This window comes from Schistocerca nitens, chromosome 9 (assembly GCF_023898315.1).
Source record: "Schistocerca nitens isolate TAMUIC-IGC-003100 chromosome 9, iqSchNite1.1, whole genome shotgun sequence".
In the NCBI taxonomy this organism is placed as follows: domain Eukaryota; kingdom Metazoa; phylum Arthropoda; class Insecta; order Orthoptera; family Acrididae; genus Schistocerca; species Schistocerca nitens.
In genome coordinates, this window is record NC_064622.1 from 348632442 (window position 1) to 348654205 (window position 21764).

General features: G+C 39.9%; 1 protein-coding gene across 3 annotated transcripts in view; it reads right to left on the reverse strand.

Annotated features, from left to right (window-relative positions):
* The window catches only part of LOC126202996 (inhibitor of nuclear factor kappa-B kinase subunit alpha), a 159470-nt gene that overhangs the window by 110319 nt on the left and 27387 nt on the right, over positions 1-21764 (reverse strand). For all 3 annotated transcript variants that reach the window (XM_049937195.1, XM_049937194.1, XM_049937193.1), the window contains exons 4-5: positions 18705-18863; positions 3430-3545 (exon numbers count right to left, since the gene is read on the reverse strand). In XM_049937195.1, the coding sequence (XP_049793152.1) occupies positions 3430-3545; positions 18705-18863 (275 nt within the window). The remainder of the gene's footprint in view (positions 1-3429; positions 3546-18704; positions 18864-21764) is intronic.

Genomic DNA, 21764 nt, shown 5'->3' on the forward strand with positions numbered 1-21764 from the left:
GGAGGGAAGTATGGGGAAGTAAATATCATAGATGGAGACCATGAGATATATACAGTACACGGATACAAAAGGATGTAGCTTGCAGTAGTTATTCAGAGAAGAAGAGGACTTATGACAATGTTCCCTGTTTTGCTTCTTCATTTGTTGTCCTTAGTGTCAATGTACTGCCTGAAAAAAAAAATAGGGGGTGGAAGTGCTGTACTTTCTACTATAAATGATGTAGCCGAATGGTGCACAGTTGCATTTCATAGTAGTTTACTTGCACTGTTTACAGTCCCTCAATAATACAAAGTTATATATAGCCAATGCACTATTGTTTAACTTTCGATATGCCTCATTAATAGGACGTCTGATACATCTCATTAATAGCTTGCAGGTGAACATCCACATACTGCTACAATAGTTTCCTGTTGAACATCTACGAGCAGTAAAAACGTAATCACAAAGTTTACCGTTCTAGAAGAATAGAAAGGTACATATGGGGCAGACACAGTAATTGTTTTAACAAACGACCTAATTGTGAAACATTTATTTCACAGTTAATTTGAAGCACTGTCGTTGTTCTAACCAACACAGGATTCTCGTCTGAAACTCGTCCATGGGCTGACTGTCTCTGGACCAAAAACTGGGACCTTATATATCCTCACAATAATAGGTACTGAAACTAAACATTGTTTGAAGTTAAATTTACAGAAATTACAATTAAAACTTAACTCGTTTGATTAACTGAATACATCGAAAAATTGGTTCTTTTTAACAGTTTCTTCTACTACAGGGGTTAAACCAAATTATTTGTTTAAATGATGAAACTAACAAACATCATTATGCAAACAATACTTTTGACAAAACTGTTAATTACTTTGGAATTAATAAAGGTCTGGTTTTGGTAACATGTTTTCAAATAGAGCCAAATAGATTCTTTAAGAATACTATTAGTTGTTCTCCAAATGTTTATAAATAGCACAGATTTTATTTTTGTTTGCACGTCAACAATAGAATTTAAGTTATGAAACAATAACTGATTTCACCCTATAACAAAAGATACTAACTAGGAATAATTGAAATAAATTAGAAAATCAATTATATACCTCAAACTAAGCACAAAATTAGATCTGGTGTTATGTTCTTTAAAACTGAGAGCCAATTTTTCTCTTTTATGAAGATGCAGATTATACTCACATATGTTAATGTTAATTAAATGACAAAACAAGAGGGGAAGTAAAAATGTCCCAGCTTGCTTCATCACAGACTGTGCAAGATAAAGCAGCACCAAACGAGTCTTTAGACTATGATGACGACGACAATGACAACAACTGAAAATACACTGATCAGCCAGAACATAATGACCATTCATCTACTAATTATATAAACCTTTCAGGAAATAGCAGCATCACCTGGCAAGGAATGACTGCTAGTTAGACACAAGCACAGTGCCTGTAGTATCAGTGAGCGTGCTTTCCATGTGTAGAATGGGGAAAGGGGGGGGGGGGGGGGTGATCTATCTGAGTTTGACTAAGGGCACACTGTGTTGGTCTGGAGGCTCGGCACAAACATTTCGGACTATTACACAACTTTTCAGGTGTTCAGGAGTGCTGTGGTGAGTATCTTCAGCATGTAGCGAGACCAAAGTGAAACCATGTCCAGACGTCATGGGGTTGGAAAACCGTCCCTCATTACAGATGTTGGATGTCATAGGCTGGGCAGACTGGTAAAGTAGGAAAACTGTTGCACAACTAACATCAGACTTTTAAAGCTGGGTAGAGTACAAGTGTGTCTCAATACACAGTGTACCGAGCATTCCTAACGACGGGTCCCCTTGGTTGATGACCCAAGCATGTTCCAATGTTAACACCACAACATCGGCAACTATGACTGCAAAGGGCACGTGACTATCGTCACTGGACGTTGGCACAGTGGCAGAGCGCTGCATGGTCTGATGAATCCAGATACCTTCTTCACCATGCTGATGGGAGGGCACAAATCCATTGTCTTCCAAGGGAACAGCTCCTTGACACCCATGCTGTGGGACAGAGACAAGCTGGTGGCAGCTCCATTATGCTCTGGGGAAAATTCAAGTGGCCCTCCATGGGTCCCGTGGAGCTCGTGCAAGGCATCATGAATGCCAAGAAGTACTGCGCACTGGTTGCAGACGACGACGATCACATTTCCTGATGGCAATGGCATTATTCGACAAGGCAATGTGCGAAGGCCAGGAATGCAATGGAATGGAATGGTTCGAGGAACACAGTGGTGAGTTCCAATTGATGTTCTGGTCTCCCAACTCACCAGATCTGAACCTGATTGAATCATCTTAAATGTGCACAAATGTGGTGTCAGAGCTTATCACCCTGCCCTACCTGCAACTTACAGGAATTAGATGACTTATGTGAGCAGATGTGGTGCAAACTCCCTCCAGTGACTTAACAAGACCTTATTGTTCCCAAGCCAATATGTGTCACTGCTGTTATTCACGACAAAGATAGAAATTTTGGATATTTGGAAGATGGTCATAATGTTCAGCTGAGCAGAGTTTGAGTGAAATAAGTGTGTTGAGACACAGCTGAAATAATTAAAACTGAACAAATCTCCAGGGCCCAATGTATCCTACCAGATTCTATACTGAATTTACAGCTGAGTTGCAGATAAAGTAGGTGGTAGATTTCACTTTATTGGTAGAATACTACGGAAGTGTTATACATCTACAAAGGAAACTGCTTACACATCTCTCTTGTGAACCATTCTAGAATACTGGTCAAGTGTGTGGGACTCATACCAAATAGGTTTAACAGGGGATATTGAACATATACAGAGAGGAGAGCAACACAAATGGTCAAAGGTTTGTTTGATCCATGGGAGAGAGTCACAGAGATGCTGAGGAAACTGAACTGGCAGACTCTTGAAGATAGACATAAACAATCCCAAGAAAGTCTACTAACAAAATTTCAAGAACTGGCTTTAAATGACGACTCTAGGAATATATAACAACCTACTATGTATCGCTCACATAAGTATCATAAGAACAAAATTAGCTTAATTACAGCGCCACAAAGGTAATCATTCTTTGCACATTCCATATGTGAATCGAACACAAAGAAACACGAATAGCTGATACAATAGAGCACAGCCTCTCCCATGCACCTCACAGTACAGATGTAGATGACTGTTTTGGCTCTCACTGACTGCAGAGCACAAAAGTTTTACTGTCTAATAAGTGATGCCATATAGTTATTATACATATTTTGGAAGCAACCTTTATTTGAATCCCACAAATGACACAGATTTAGAATTTAGAAAACAGAAATCTATAGATAAATGTCTGACACTACAAAACCTGGAAAAGTATAATACTAATGTTAGCATGTAGCAAAAAGTTTTGACCTGGACACAAAGCATGCAAAAGAACTGCAGTGTATCTAGAAAAAAACTTACGGCTTGTTTGTGAAGAGCTCAGGGGCCAGATACTGTAGGGTGCCAACGAAAGAAGTACATAAGCTGCTTTGTTCAAGCTCTTTGGCATACCCCAAGTCAATCAGCTTGTACACAATCTGAAAAAGGACATAATAATAATAATAATAATAATAAAGCAGTAGTAATAATGAGACCCAAAAACAGTCACTTCAGGTTGGACTAAACACGCATTTTCCGACTGATTAATCTAACAGTCATATAATGGATTTACCTTTGCCAGGTCAATAAACAACAGGAAATGCAACATCACAAATGTAACAAAATATTGCCAGTTGTTTACTAGCACAATCATGCAGAGAGAGTTTTTAAATGTGATACTTATTTTTGAATTTCCATCAGAACAGTATACTACATCCATCCTTAACTTACTGAGGCATACTGTTAAAATTCCATCACCATACTTGTGCCACAGTTAAAATAGTCTCAGTATTATAGTTGCTTTCCTCTTAATAGAAAAATCACAGAGAAAATGATCTTAAACAAGTAAACCATAATTAATTCTTAATCTTGAAGTCCGTATTTGGACAACTGACAAGAGCAGTGAATCTTTAAAGGAACAGCATACCAATTTGAGCTGTAACGTCTGTCAGATCTCAACACAAAATCCTAACTAATTGCAGCAGAATTTTTTTTATTTAACAGTATTTAATGGTATATAAAAACTGTCTTTCATTCAACATATAGAAGTTAAAGGACATGTTTGGAGTTTTTCACATCACCTGTTTATCCCAAGTGTCCGCTTTATTACATTTTGCACAATTGGTCAATTTCAGCCTTACAACTTGTTTTCAAGTGCAGTAGGTATTGAAGTATTCTACAGCTATCCCGTCATCAAACGCCATATATAGCTGGTCTGAAAGTGAGCACATGGCATGTGCCAGAATTAAAACCAGAAAGCTTTTTGTGTCCAGTAATAGTCATCTTGCTGTTGAATAACGACAGTGAACATATATAGTGTCCTATAACGTGCACATTATGTGTTCACTTTCCTATCAGCTACATCCACCATTTCATAACAGTACGACTGTACAACACTTCTAACCTACTGCACTCAAAAATGGGCTGCATGGCACAAATTGGCCAATCGTTCACAAAGTAATTAATTAAATACTTGTGAAAAATGACTGAGGTGGAAAACTTCAAATTATCCTTAATAAATATATGGCTGAGGTACCCTACATGAAGAAAATGATCAACATATAAAAGCTGTGGAGCACAATTTCAAGAAGATTTTATGTTTACGAATGTGACTGTTGTTTTAAAACTGTGATTTACTGTTGACATCAGACTTCATAAGAGAGTATATGCATTGTGCAGCAATTGTCAGGATGCCCAAGGTAGGTAGAAATTTAACAGGTAGGTCAGACCCAGGCTAACACGTTACTATTGCCCAGCATTCCTTGATGTCACTGGATGGACAGCAGTGTCAATAGCTTACATTCTCCTCTGCACTAAGTGGTGACTGCAACATTGTTCCTGGGTATTTTCTTGCATGGATACTGAAGAAATCATGCTCTCTGCTCTGGTGCATTTTCAAATGACTGCTAACTGCTGAATTTGAAGGCATTACATAGTTGAGGGCTAAAAATGGAAACAGATCAAACAGAAGAAAACTGCACAGTCAGCTTTAGCATCCCTCTTAGTTGTGTATCTTTACTATTTATAATAATTATCACAAATTCTTGTCCTCAGATAAAGGGAAATGTCACGTTTGGTTGAAATGAGATTGCATGATGAATGTCAGTGCTTCCATTATCTTTTTGCACTTCAAAATTATTTCTCTTTGGAAACTGGAGAAAACATTTCCAACTTCTGCCACTGAGTCTGCCAGTCACGCAATGGAGATGACAGACCACCTTCACAAAATCACAGCAATCCAATCTTTTGTAGCAAACATACGGTTTAATGTTTTATCTATCTGTGAACTGTCAATGTACAAGCATTTGAAAGCAATGTAACATGCCAGATATTTTAATACATTATAAGGTACATAGGACATTTTAAACTTTTGAAGCCAATATTCACAAGCAAGTTTTCTTTGTTTCCTTCTTCGTTAGTATTGTATGATGAGTTCACATCTACCTCAACGTATGACCGTAAAGGGCATTTTTGTAACCTGTATTGGCTGGAACAGTTTAGAACTGCAGTGGAATGTGGAAATAGTAAGTCTATGTGACATCTTGATTCAGTCCAAGAGTCAACATGTGTGTCTCTCTCATGTTTCTTATATCACTAGTGAGATCAATGAGCCGTCCTATACAAAATGGTGGGAAACACACCGTTCTTCCTATATGCATACATGGAAAAAACTTTCAAAAATCTTCTAAAACTTTTCTGATTCCCGGGGAATATCTCAAATGCAACATCTTGAATGAATCATTTACAGATCAACATAGTTACTTTCAGTTTCTCTTTTCAGTATGTACTTTACAGTTTGTGCCATGCAGTGTTAAAGTAACTTTGTAGATGATCTCACATTTTGGTTTACACATGCAGTAACATTCAGGTGCACCATTAATACATGATAAGTAATTGAAGATCACCTTTCTGATTATCCAGCAGCTCATGTATTACTTCCTTTGCCATAGTCATTCCATCGCACAAACCAAGGCCTTCGCAATGTCACATAAAACCATTAAATTCCTGTTACAGCATGCAGGGTACACAAAGATTTGCAAAACTTTTTTTTTTTGTACAAGTTACTTCCATACTGTCAGTTTTTTGGCCCCACAAAGCATGCAACAGCTACAATGTGGAGTCCAGCTTCTTTTGTTTCTTTTATTATTTATTCTGTGAGCTTGTAAGTTATCATCATGTCGAAGTCACGATATCCTGACTGCTTCCGTGTATCAATTAAGACAAGGATTATCACCACCTGAAGATTTTCATCCTGATGATTTTGACACAGACCAAGTTCGCATCAGATGAATCAAACATATTCGGCTCTCAAAATTATTTCACTGAAGGTAAGAACTTATACCTGCTTGAAGGTTTTAATTAATTCTGTTGTAGCACCAATTAAGTTTGTAGCCTCTTCTAAAATTTGCAAGGTACACTGAAGTAGCTTCATGTATTTTTGGAATTCTGAACAGCATGGCAAAGTTTACTTCTATCATCTCAGATAATTGTATGCTTTCAGAGAAAGAGCCCTTAGTCTTGATGATATCTTCTGTGCCCCATCTAAGATGTTTTTCCTTTCTGAATATACATAGTACCTGCTCTAGTGTGACAGACTTCATTGAATAGTGTGTGTGTCACTACTGACAGAAAGTTTCATTTAATAATAGCTAGATATGGCATTGCCCTCAACCTTAACTTGTTTCATATATGCAATCATTTTTTCTATGAATCAGACTTCATTGTCTTTAGTGTTTCATCTCTCACCAACAAAGCTGCACCCATAACAGCTTGTAACGCATATCTGTGTAGGCCTATCGGAATGCAATTTAGCCGAGAGCAGTATTTGAATTACATGCCTGTACAGCACACAAGAGGAAGAGCACGCCCCATGCTTCTTTCTGTCTACTGGCCAAGGACCTATTGTACTTTGCTGGCAGCTTTACAGCAGTGGGGCCGCTTGGTCGTCATAAAGTCGGTGCACATAGTTTCAGACAAAGCACTTGTGGGTTTTAAGCAAACCCGTGACATTAGCAAGCTGTTGCAGCTATGGAGTATAAAAGTACTGTTCATATTTACACACATGGAGTGCAAACTATACTATGTACTGAGACACACAAAGTATTATACAAAAGATGGTTTAATTATGCATCTAATGAAATAAAGATATCGCCTGAGTGCTATATGGAAAAGAAGTTACATAGATAAAAAAGTTTAGCTACAATGTGTGCACTTGATAATTTATATATAATGTCCACAGAGGCTGAGCAATCAGTTTGTTGCTTTTGATGAGACACATCAATTAAAATAATCGTGTTATCCATAACACTAGTAATTAAGATGAATAAATTTAATTGGAAATTAATGAAATTCGGCTTAACTTAGACAAAGACAGATACACTGGCAGCATGACAGTATGTGTTGGAAGCAAGTACTAGTAACTACACACAATTTAGATCACAAGATTATTATTTTTTATTTATCATTTTTATTGTTTGATGTTAAATTTACATAGTTTGGCCCACAGTTTGAATTCTACCAAACATACGTAAATTTTGACTACAGCAATGAAAAGATGAGACAAAATCTGCAATTGTAAGCTAAATAACACAGATGCCAAGACCATAAACAATTTTCACCAAAGAAAGTTCAAACTTCGAATAATTAAACTCAGATTTACGGGCAGCATTTCAATTAAATATATGTATAAAAAGTTGTAAATATTGGTGATCACATGAGGGACTTGCGTTATGTCACTGGGAGCACTTTTCACAGGAGGGAGATGCTGAGAATTTGAGAAGGGATTAGCGATCACACGAAGGACTTGCATGACATCACTGAGACCACTTTTCATGGGAGGGAGATGATGAGAATGAGAGAAGGGGTTAGTATTTGGAGGGGGTGACCTAGGCTTTGAAAGGGCTGCAGCCAGGTTCCTCATAACATGTCCGTAAGTAGTAGTTTGTCTGTCGGGGTCTGTCTGTCTGTCAGTCGCAGCTTAGTAAGTGTGAGGTCAGAGATGATTGTTTCGAGGAGTGGTTTAGCTGTGACTTAGGTGTCTGAACATATGCTGCATTTTGTGTGGACTAGGATGAATATTGTGCAGTCTTTGACTTAGTTTATGGTGCAGTCACAGATTATTTGGGATCAGTTTGGGCTCTAATAATTTTGCAGTGTGCCGCAGCAGTTAGTGTAATCATTATTTGAACTCCATATCTAATCAAAGTGCAGGACAATACATCAGTGTGTTAGCTAGCCTTGAGTGACAATATTTTATCATAATTTGTAGCTGTGGACAGCCTGCTGTTTTCCAGTTAGTTTATTAATTTATTAAATTTATGGTGCATTTTTATCCACCAATGTGGCTCTATTCATATCATTTACTGCTGCATAATAGCTCGTGTTGATCACCAGAAACCAATAACATGTGTTGTGAGCTCAATAAATTTGATCTGTGAAATCTTAGCTCACTTGCAGTTGCATTAATAAATTAAAAACCTGCACTTGTGTTTCAGTCTCACAGTTAGTGGAATTCAGACCAGTTTTCAGTAACCATAATAAAGTTGTATTTTAAATTAAAGTGTCACATTTTAGGAAATAAAATCTGCCCCAAGATGAACAGAAGCAGAGACCAACTTCAGCAATAAATTATAATTTAATTACACATCTCTCTCCATCGCTTTAGTATTAACTGTCCAGTCAACTCTTCTGTTTCTGAAAAATGACTGTTCAAGTTGTTAATGCACTTTTTTAACACAAATCTCACACACAAGCAACAGTTTCTTTCTTTGATAACCAATACATAAAAGTAGATAGTCAAGTATGTGCTTACAGATTCTCAGTAATACACTATTAATACGAACCAAAACTTCACATTTAACACACACACACACACACACACACACACACACACACACACACACACACACACACACCGAGAGAGAGAGAGAGAGAGAGAGAGAGATTTTATTATACTTAGAAAAGTGTCTGTTAATTCCTGTTAAAGTAATTAAGTAGTTAATCTGTACCTTTCCACCTACACTACTATAACAGGCTAAGGAATTATGAATTTTATCTCCAAGCCATTGAGATATTTACTGCTTGGTTTCAATATATTCCTTAGAGATAGACCTAGCAACATATTTTTTCAAATCCCATATGCAATACTCAGAGAGAACATGTTCTAAGCTTACCATCACAGTACCAACACTTATTATATCCTACTGCTTGCACTGATACCCAAGTGCATTAAACAGTAACATTTTTCAAGATACAATAGCCAAAATCTAGAGTTTAGTGGCCAATATTGTTTCAACATTTGTCAAGCAAAACAATATTCGTTAGAAAAGTAGCAAGCACATAACAGACCATAATACTTTGCACACTCAAAAACAATACCATTTGAAAATGCAGATACACAAAAACTTATGCTCCACCAGAATGTCTCTACGGTGATGTCGCAGTTGTCTACAAGAGTAGACAACACAAATTATTACTACACATTTCTGTGCAACAGATGTAGAAGTAACTTCGGGTGTGCCCCAGAGTAGTGTATTGGGCCCTTACTGCTCATGTTATACATTAATAACCTTGCAGACAACGTTAATAGTAAAATCGAGCTTTTTGCAAATGATGAGTTACCTATAATGAAGCACTGTCTGAAGGAAGCTGCATAAATATTCTGTCAGATCTTTATAGGATTTCAAAGTGGTGAGAAGACTGGCAACTTGTTTTAAATGTTCAGAAATGTAAAATTCTGCACTTTACAAAATGAAAATACTGTAGAATGCTGTGATTATAATGTCAATGAATCACTGCTGGAACTGTTCAACTCACACAAAAGAACCTACGTGTAATTCTTTGTATGGATATGAAATGGCTTTATCACACAGGCTCAGTTGTGGGTAAAGCAGGTGGTAGACTTCATACTGGGGAAGTGCAATCAATCGACAAAGGGGATTTCTAACAAATCACTCATGCGACCCATTGTAGGATATTGTTCAAGTGTATGGGACCCATAGCAAATAGGATTAACAGGGTTCAAATGGCTCTGAGCACTATGCGACTTAACTTCTGAGGTCATCAGTCGCCTAGAACTTAGAACTAATTAAACCTAACTAACCTAAGTACATCACACACATCCATGCCCGAGGCAGGATTCGAACCTGCGACTGTAGCACCTAGAACCGCATTGCCCCTCCGGCTGGCGATTAAAAGGAGATATTGGGTGTATACAGAGAAGGACAATATGAATGGTCAATGGTTTGTCTGAATCCTAGTAACTAGTACAATGAAACGCACCCTCTTGCATGCACTTTGTGCTGGTTTGTAGATTACAGATGCAGATGTAGATGTAGAAACATTTTCTTCCTCATAGAAGTTTTGCCCTAGAATATTATGCCACACGTCATTAGTAAATAAAAATAGGAAAAGTAAATCAACTCTTTGATATTATCAACTCCAAAGTTTGCTACCACCAATGGTGTTTCTATAAAGACCTGTAGCAGTGTGTATTGGAAAGTCCATTTGTGACTGAATAAAAGGCTTGAATATTAGCAGACTAGCCTCTTTTCATATAATGTGTGTCTCACAAAAGACACTAGGAAGGGATCCACAGGTCACGAGGTGCGTTTGCTGTCTATTGTCCCTGTGTCTGCCACTTGTGGCTATGCACAGTTCTTGGACACCAAAAGTTTGCACCTGCTCTCCACACTGTGTGACTGAGTGTACTGGTGTTTTCCTTTTTTTGTCCAGTTTAATTCCTTCAAATATTGTTGCTAGATATCATTACTGTAACTGTGCCAAGTCCGGCACTTTCCGCACTTGTTTGATGTTGCTGGGCCCGGTTGTCGTCTATAATGTGCGACTGAGTGTTCAGGTGTTTTGTTTTAAGTTTCCTGTCGAGTTTCCTTTCGGTATGATATACACCAAGGCTCAATGAATGTTTCTTGTACTGAACTATGCAAAAACAGAATCATATGTGGAATGTCAGCTTGAATTCATACCAAAATTTCCTACTATTCACATTCCCAACGATTCGTAGATGCAAAGATTAGTGAAGAAATTTCACGAGAATGGATCTGTGTTACACAAACAAAGGCCTAGAGAACCTAGTGTTTTAATTGAAAATAAAGTAGGTGAGCTAGAGGAAGCCATGGAAAGAAGTCCGAGAAAATCTCTGTGCTGTTTGCACTTCAGACTGGTGTGTCAAGAGCATCTGCTCACAGAGCTGTGCACAAACTGAAATTGAAACCATACTTATAATAGTAGTGCACCAACTGAGGAACTCAGACACTGTTGCTTGACATTGTTATTGTAATTGGCTGTTACAGTCTGTGCTCGATGGGGAAGTTGATCCCGAGATGCTTTTTTGCTGATGAAGCATGGCTATACTTCTCAGGATACGTAAATTTTCAGAATAATTGACACAGGAGCTCCAAAAATCCACATGAATTACACCAAAAATCTCTGCTTGATGTGAAAACAGGAGTGTGGTGTACAATTAGTGCAAGCCAAATTACTGGACCTATCTTTTTCATGATACAATATGTTCTGACAGATAGGTGAACAATACATCCCCCCCCCCCACTTTTTTTTTTTTTTTTTGGAGAATTAAATTAACACCTAACAAAAAGCTGTAATGTTATTTCACGCAGAACAATGCAAGACTACACATCGCTAATGCTTCTATGACAGCAATACGGAGCGTTTTTGATAATACAAAAGTTGACTGGCCTCCTCATTCCTCAGATCTAAATCTGTGTGATTTTTATCTTTGAGGGATGTTAAAAGACAATGTGTATATAACCAAGCCCCATACACTCAAAGAGTTGGAAGACAAGGTTTGGCTAGTCATTTTCCTGATTTCGGCAGCCAAAATCTGTCGAGTGTTTACAAATGTGTTCACATGTCAGGCTGCTGTTACCACAGTGAGACATCACTCTGAGCACCTACGGTAAATAAAGGTAAGCTCAAGTTAATCTGATGGCAACATTGTTTATGCTTAACTCAGAGAAGTGCACGCACAGCTGATAACTGGCAGATTAGTGTCCAAGATTTGGATGCAGCGGTGGCCAGTGGATGCAGTGACAGGGGCCTTTGGCCATGCCATGTGATGCACGGACATCTCCTGAGCATCTTTCGTGAGACACCCTATATTTCCAAAGCATCTTAAGCAATCTGTTAAATTTTATTGGAACTGACATTTTAAAAAGTACTGAGTATTATACACACATCAAAAAAAAGTTTTGCATCACCTTGGTTCTGAGAGTTCTGGAACTTATACTCTCCGACAATTGTCTGGTTGAAGGCAAATATGACACTCATCAGTTAAGAGAATATGATGCCAATCCTGAGTGGTCCATGCAGCATGTTGTTGGGCCCATCTGTATCGCGCTGCATGGTGTCGTGGTTGCAAAGATGGACCTACCCACGGACGATGGGAGTGAAGTTGCGCGTCATGCAGCCTATTGCGCACAGTTTGAGTCGTGACACAATGCCCTGTGGCTGCATGAAAAGCACCATTCAATACGGTGGCATTGCTGTCAGGGTTTCTCCGACCCATTATCCGTAGGTAGCAGCCATCCACTGCAGTAGTAACCCTTGGGCGGCCTGAGCGAGGCATGTCATCAACAGTTCCTGTCTCTCTGTATCTCTTCCTTGTCTGAACAACATCACTTTGGTTCACTCTGAGACGCCTGGACACTTCCCTTGTTGAGAGCCCTTCATGGCACAAAGTAACAATGCGGACATGATCGAACCGCGGTATTGACCATCTAGGCACGGTTGAACTACAGGCAACACGAGCTGTGTACCTCCTTCCTGGTGGAATGACTGGAACTGATCGGCTGTTGGACCCCTCCATCTAATAGGCGCTGCTCGTGCATGGTTGATTACATCTTTGGGTGGGTTTAGTGACATCTCCGAACAGTCAAAGGGACTGTGTCTGTGATATAATATTCACAGTCAACGTCTATCTTCAGGAGTTCTGGGAACCGCAGTGATGCAAAACTTTTTTTTTATTTGTGTACATGGTTACATTAAGTCTGGGAACACTTTCAATTATCTGTTGCATAAGAACTAAACACTGTACAGATATCATACATATTGCATTTTGAAGAGACACTCTGAAAGTATTTTTACGAACATTTGATATGCGAACCATGAGTGACTCGGCAGACGTCAAAACAGTAATCGAATTCTTGCCATACCCATCCCAGCATGGCATCGTCGACTGTGGCAGTCGCTTCCCATATTCTCTCCCAGAGCTCTGCTACATTATGTGGTGGAGGTGGTACATACACCAGATCTCACACACAAGCAACAGTTTCTTTCTTTGATAACCAATACATAAAAGTAGATAGTCAGTATGTGCTTACAGATTCTCAGTAATACACTATTAATAAGAACCAAAACTTCACATTTAACACACACACACACACACACACACACACACACACACACACACACACACACAGCCTCAAAACAGCATATCCAGACACTCCGGGATGATGATGGCATTGAAACAGAGGATGACACGCATAAAGCTGAAATACTTAACACCTTTTTCCAAAGCTGATTCACAGAGGAAGACCGCACTGCAGTTCCTTCTCTAAATCCTCGCACAAACGAAAAAATGGCTGACATCGAAATAAGTGTCCAAGGAATAGAAAAGCAACTGGAATCACTCAACAGAGGAAAGTCCACTGGACCTGACGGGATACCAATTCGATTCTACACAGAATACGCGAAAGAACTTGCCCCCCTTCTAACAGCAGTGTACCGCAAGTCTCTAGAGGAACGGAAGGTTCCAAATGATTGGAAAAGAGCACAGGTAGTCCCAGTCTTCAAGAAGGGTCATCGAGCAGATGCGCAAAACTATAGACCTATATCTCTGATGTCGACCTGTTGTAGAATTTTAGAACATGTTTTTTGCTCGAGTATCATGTCGTTTTTGGAAACCCAGAATCTACTATGTAGGAATCAACATGGATTCCGGAAACAGCGATCGTGTGAGACCCAACTCGCTTTATTTGTTCATGAGACCCAGAAAATATTAGATACAGGCTCCCAGGTAGATGCTATTTTTCTTGACTTCCGGAAGGCGTTCGATACAGTTCCGCACTTACGCCTGATAAAGTAAGAGCCTACGGAATATCAGACCAGCTGTGTGGCTGGATTGAAGAGTTTTTACCAAACAGAACACAGCATGTTGTTATCAATGGAGAGACGTCTACAGATGTCAAAGTAACCTCTGGCGTGCCACAGGGGAGTGTTATGGGACCATTGCTTTTCACAATATATATAAATGACCTAGTAGATAGTGTCGGAAGTTCCATGCGACTTTTTGCGGATGATGCTGTAGTATACAGAGAAGTTGCAGCATTAGAAAATTGTAGCGAAATGCAGGAAGATCTGCAGCGGATAGGCACTTGGTGCAGGGAGTGGCAACTGACCCTCAACATAGACAAATTTAATGTATTGCGAATACATAGAAAGAAAGATCCTTTATTGTATGATTATATGATAGCGGAACAAACACTGGAAGCAGTTACTTCTGTAAAATATCTGGGAGTATGCGTGCGGAACGATTTGAAGTGGAATGATCATATAAAATTAATTGTTGGTAAGGCGGGTACCAGGTTGAGATTCATTGGGAGAGTCCTTAGAAAATGTAGTCCATCAACAAAGGAGGTGGCTTACAAAACACTCGTTCGACCTATACTTGAGTATTGCTCATCAGTGTGGGATCCGTACCAGATCGGGTTGACGGAGGAGATAGAGAAGATCCAAAGAAGAGCGGCGCATTTCGTCACAGGGTTATTTGGTAACCGTAATAGCGTTACGGAGATGTTTAACAAACTCATGTGGCAGACTCTGCAAGAGAGGCGCTCTGCATCGCGGTGTAGCTTGCTCGCCAGGTTTCGAGAGGGTGCGTTTCTGGATGAGGTATCGAATATATTGCTTCCCCCTACTTATAACTCCCAAGGAGATCACAAATGTAAAATTAGAGAGATTAGAGCGCGCACGGAGGCTTTCAGACAGTCGTTCTTCCCGCGAACCATACGCGACTGGAACAGGAAAGGGAGGTAATGACAGTGGCACGTAAAGTGCCCTCCGCCACACACCGTTGGGTGGCTTGCGGAGTATAAATGTAGATGTAGATGTAGATCTTTAATGTGTCCCCACTGAAGGAAGTCACATGGAGTGAGATGTGGTGATTGGGTGGCCATTTCATGAAACAGCTGTCCCCTTCTGTAGCACGGTTGATCCATCGATGTGGCAGCTCCGTTTTCAGGTACCCACGAACTTCACGACGAAAATGGGGTGTTGCCCCGTCCTGCTGGAAGATGAACAGAGAGTCTGATTGCATTTGAGGCATCAGCCATTGCAACGTGTCCATGTAGGAGTATCCAGTGACAGTGCTCTCGGTGAAGGAAAATGGCCAGTACAGTTTTCAATGTGACAAGGCCCAAAAAACATTTACCTTTGGGGAATCACGGTCAAATTCAATGCATTCATGTGAATGCTTTGTACCCAAGCTTCGACAATTATGCCTGTTCACTTTCCCATTAGTGTGAAAAAAAGGCTTAGTCGCTAAAAATTAAATGATCAACAATGCCATCTCCATCCTCATTCAATTGTTGCAACTGCGAACAAAACTCAAAACGCTTGTCTTTGTCTTCATCACTGACTTCTGCACTAGCTCGAATGGTTTCATAGACAGCTTCTGTCGCATGACTTTCCACACTGTCATTGGAGCCATTTAGAGTTCATGGGATACACAATGCACTGATTTCTTTGGACTCCTGCCACATTCACTTCACTCACTCTGGGACGTCCGCTTCTCTTTGCCAGGCACAAGCAACCCGTCGTAACGAATTTGTACCAGTCATAACGAATTTGTTGTGCCACTGCTAAATGGCCTTCTTCGTTGGTGGCTTCTTAACGTACTTGGTTCTAAACACCCATTGAACAGCTCTAGCACACTTGTTTTTGTCGAACTCCAACACACAGAAAGCTCGCTCTGCACCTGAACTCACCATGTTTGCGACTAGTGCTGACTATCAGCAAATTACCAAACTATGCTGTGGCGGTATACATGAAACAAAAACTTTCAGGGTTTCTCTTCAAAATGACAGATGTATGATATCTGTGCAATGTTTGGTTCTTGTGAAATAAATAATAGAAAGTGTTCCTGGACTTTATGTACACCCTGGATTTTCTTAGGTTGTTTATGCTAACCTCTGATTTTAGGTTTGGCATATGATTCCCAGTTACAATTATTATTAACTTTCTTAGCTATTATTATACAGCAATAATGGTTATATTATTATTATTATTATTATTATTATTATTACTGCAGTAACTGTTTTATAGCAGTATAACAATTCACAGAAGCTTATTAGTTACGGAAGTTGTCATCCTGTAATGCCCAAGCAATTCTTCCATTAAAATCAACACATATTTTGCTGTGTAATCTCTTAAAAAAAATATGATAAATTTCCACAGTTTAATCGCTGTATATAACAATTGATGACTCACAATATAATCCTCCATAACCAATTGTGCAAAAACTCTATCTATTTCTTATAAATTTATGCATTACAGCTGTTACTTTCTGCTCACTACTCCAATACACACTTGTTTTTGTATGTGTTGGTCATACCACTGCTATTATTGATTTTTAGTAAATCATGAAATCAAATCTTGCATTTAGTTGCTGATGTAAAGCTGTGTTGTTCATAGAAGAACAGTAGATCTGAAATATAAACTAACATCAGGCTGCAGATCATCATATGGGGTTTTCACAGTAAATAGTTCCGTCTGAAATTTCAGATTTGATAATGAAATTAATGTGGCTCAGTGATTGAATGGTCTGCAAATATACAGGTTTGGGGCTCAATACTCAGTTGATATACTTTTTTTCTGTCACTTATAGCTTCTTTCATATCTGGCAGTTATCTGTTAAAGCGAAAAATGCACAGTTGTGCAGTGGTTCAAAGTTCTGGCAAAAAACGTAGGTCACCCAAAAGTCAAGGAAAGGCAAGGACACAACTACAACTGGGTCATGCCTAACAAAGTAGAATTTCATACCACCCTTTGGGTTGAGAGCAGTTTTACTTTTTACTGGAGTTTAATGTAGCAGTGATTCACCAGTAAGGAAATTTGGGAGTGAAAATAAGCGATGTCCAATGATACCTACAGCTTCACTGCTACCATAACAGAGCTTTTGTATTATCTTCACTAGCACAGGCTGTGAAACAGCTATTAAATTTTAACATGTAGTAAACGGCATGCTCTACCAACTGGGTGATTAAACTAGCCATTTGGCCATAGTTTGGCAGTGATCACTCAAACAGGTTACTAAAGTCAAATGAAAAAAATGTGCAGCAGTTGTAGAAAATCTAATACATGGCCTATCAGCTTTTACAGGTGGTCGTGCCTCTCAGTAACAGGACTGCAATGAATGTTTGCAGATATGGCTCGAATGTTAGTATAAGGGAATGCTATGATACAGAACACTGTGCTCTAGTTTTCCAGTGTGTTACCTATATGAGGTTTAGCTGTTCATCAACATGTTAACAGAAGCAATGAATGTCATCAGTGTTTCCTCACACTCCTTGCCTCAGTTTTAAGCAAACAATATTTCTCTGTTATAAATGAAAAGTGTAGTTTTACTATTGAGTTCACATATGCATATTTCATTAGGTGCTACAATTGCTTCATAATATTTTCTGGTTGTGCCTTTGAGATCCGTCTTCCAGTCGAATTTATTACCTACGACACTGTGCTACACATGATCTTCCATGTACTGAAGCAGAAGAGGACTTGTAAGAGGAATAAGTATCTCATCTGCTCCAACTACACGAGCCCAGTAAACACTACAAGAAATAAGTATGTAAGAGAGAAAATTATTGAATACATGCAGGACATCCTTCTCATTTCACAGTAATAACGTAAATAAGTGCTCCATCACTGGAAACAAAGTCAGAGGAGAATCTTGGGCAATGAGGAAACTAGACCACTGATGGAGAAGGTGCACTGTGGTAAACTGCCCCATCACTTTACATTATAACCTAACTGCTGAACACAGAAAGCATGAATTGAAGAGAAATGAAATCATCAGAGGCACAATATAACAAGTTTCATCAAACCAATGGCCTATCTTTGGGGAGCACAATGTTAGCTGCTCAGATGGTAAAAAAAGTAACTTTAAAAGGTTAGAAATGCAAAATTGTCTCATGGCACAGTCTCTGGAGTAAGGACTTGGCTGCTTGTAGAGTCTGTGGTGTGACATTTTAATTAGATTTACTTTATATGCAGACTACAGGACATCTCTAGATGTTGCTGATAACTTGTCCTGTCTTTTTGGCAGTGTCAAGAAGAGTGTACAGAAAGTTTTGAAATTTGGTATTGTGTTAGGGCTGCTTCCTGAAGTTTAAAGTCTCAGGTGCATATGAAATTTTACCTGTAACATCTTTACTTCCTGAGACAAAAAGTACATTCGAATATGAGTGAGTGTGTGTCAATTTTTAATATTTAAGACAAAATTTTCACAATTCTAACCATCTTCAAATAAAACATATGAAGATTTTTTTTCCAGTTCATCTGCATACCTTTTTTTCCTTTTGTTGAAGTACGATATTCTCTGGTTTCAAATCTCGGTGTGTAATCTTCATGGTGTGAAGGTACTGTATTGCACTCTTCACATCAGAAATGAGAGCACGAACATCAGCTTCATTCAGCCCACAACAGTTTTCCCTTTTATTTAAAACCTGCATTGGAAGTAAAATGATATTAGTGTGGCGGAAAACATGTTTTCTCTGAAATGATATAAAAATGCAATTTCCTGTGCAGTACAATAAAAATTTTCTGGTCAGTAGAGTACATCTTGTAAAATGATGAAGCAATGTTTTGGTTATGGTAGGTGGTTGCCTTCATCAGGGCAATGAGGTGATCTTCATTTACCAGAAGATTTTTTTTTAACCAACACTAGCTACAAAAGCCTATGAATTTGCTTCCTGTAGGTTACTTTGAGAACTCTACTCCTGAGCACAAGAGCAGATTGGGGAAGAACACGAAGAGAAACTGCGCATGCCCTTTCAAAGGAACTGCCACACTCTCAGGTGTTGCCTACATCACAGCTGCCGACTACACAATGAGATGACTCTGCCACCTTCTCTGTAGGAAAGAAATTTGTGGCACCTTGGTTGGCACCTTATGATCCACCGAATAGCCACACAACAGAGTGCCATGCATTGCCACCCTGTTGAGACACCTACAACCCAAATGTGGTTCATCCTGCCTGCAGTAGCTGACGTGGTACCTGGAGCTAACACTGTGCCACTGTTGCCTGCACTAGCTCGCTTTCATAGGTCACGTGATGCCAGCACAACTTCCCAGTGTTCCTCTGTTGGAGGGTTTTAGAAGACACCACCCACCATCTCGCCAGTTAGTTTGTGAGTGTGAGAGATCTAATTTCATTTTGCGAGTTCAACATTGATCTTCAACGACTTCTAGTCATCAGAGTGCAGTGTTTGTCAGTCAAAACAAAGATATTGATAGTGTGGCTGATATGGTCCCTGTCTATGGCAGTGTTTCCCTACTGTGACACACTGTGTACTCACAAACTGTACCTTCAGGAACTGGAACTGAGTAGTCGAATTTCTCATCAGATCAGGGCAATCTTTCAGGCGTAACCATTCAAAACCTGTTCAGTTGCTACTCAGAACCTACGTTATTGTGTATTCTCTGTGTAAGTAATAAAGTTCTATTGGTGTTGACTACCTAGACACATCTCTCTTCTTGTAGTGTGCAACTTCATACAACAGGGTACTAAAGTGATGGTGGAGTAAACATTTCTTTCTCCTGTGCCACGTTCGTCTCAATGGCGACTTGTTTTGCTTCTGGCACTTTGTCACCAGTGTCTTGTGCCCCACCAGGTAGTTTTTTTCTCTGCGTTCATGCACCCATTCTTGTGATTCTACCAAACATTCAGGCCTCCAACGGTTATGGTTGGCTGTTTACTTTTGGCTACTATGCTTTTTTGTGTCTTTCCTTGTGTTCTGCAGCACTGTAGCTCATTAGTTTCTCTGTCTGTTGTGTCCCAACTGGGTGGTACTTGTTTCTTTCAAGCTATTCAATTCTCCCTTCCTGTAATTTTCTGTTAATTGCACTCATCTTGTGACGTTGCAGTTTTGGATGTTACATGCTCCACTGTTTTGTCAGACGGACCCTACCAGCCTCAGTTCATTGGTCTCATTTATTTACCCCCCCCCCCCCCCCGCCCCCCTACCAGGATACTTCCTCACCAGAACTCAAGCACCTGTAGTTTGTTCAGTAAGGGGGTCAGCAGCAGCACGCCCTCACCCAAGACATTGCTCACTTGACTCTGCTGTTTGGTGACACTCCTCCCACATGCAACCGACAGCACAGCACAGCACAGCTTCTGCATCATGCATGCAACTTCCTGTTCACCATCCAGCTTCTCTGATGCCATCTCACCTGTTCCAACACTCCCTCTGCCCAGAACTCAGCTATACTGCCCCTACTACCTCTGGAGTTTGACATTACATTGGATTCATGGCCTGCAGCCCTTTCCACATTGGACCACCTCCTTATTCACATTTCTCTCCTGGTCACCTGTGGCCTTTCTGCTTCTAGCGCACTTGCCTCCAGTGCTATCTCTTCTAACCTTGCCCAGCATCCTGTTCCCTGGCACCCTCCTGTACTAGTGCTGGCTCTTTCGGTCCTGGCACTGCTGGTCCCATTGGTGCTGGCCCCCACTACCCACTCTTGTGGTATCACCCGGTCCAGTGCCATGGGTGCTGCCAGCTCCAGTGCCATATGCACCACTCTGACTCTGCCGGGCCTGGTACCAACACATCTTCAGGTTCCAATGTCACTGGCACCCTTACGCCTCTTCAGGTTTCAGCACCACCAGCACATTCATCGCTGTCCTTGGTGCCTCTTCGGGTGCCAGCACAACTGGCATCCCGTTCGTCACTGGTCTGCATACTGCCGGCCTATTCAACATTCTCCTCCATTGGCCCTACCCATGTTCTTCCTATGCCTCCAACTACCGTTCTCTTCTTGATCAGATGCTGACAATACTCCGCCCTCTATAAGTTCCACTGGCCACATCTTGTCCCCCGTGGGTGGATCAACATTGGTTTGGTCTTCTATTCTGTCTGTTGCCAATGTTCAGCCCACATCCTCAGAGTCCTGCATCCTCTCCTGGGTTTCTCCCCTTCAGCATGGGGTTCCCATCACCTCACACAATTGGTTTCTCCTCCAACAGGCACTTTCACCTTAAGTAGTTTAGGGAAACTACAGAAAATATAAATCTGCATGGTTGGACAGGGATTTGAATCAACATCCTCTCAAATGTACATACATAAACATAACTGTGGCGTATTATACACTCCAATCATATGAATGAGGAAACAATTACTACAAATGTCATGTGCCAGCATACTGCACACTTTCAGTTCAGTGTAGCTGCACCATCAAAAAGATTACACTACCTTTACTGAAACTGGTTCCATGGATCATAATTGTGATCTGTCATAATGATGTGGAACAAATCAGTTTACAATTATAAGGGACAGTTGTGAAGTTTCAATTATCACCTCAAAAACTAAATTTACATAATTAATTTTTGTGTTTTTGAAGGT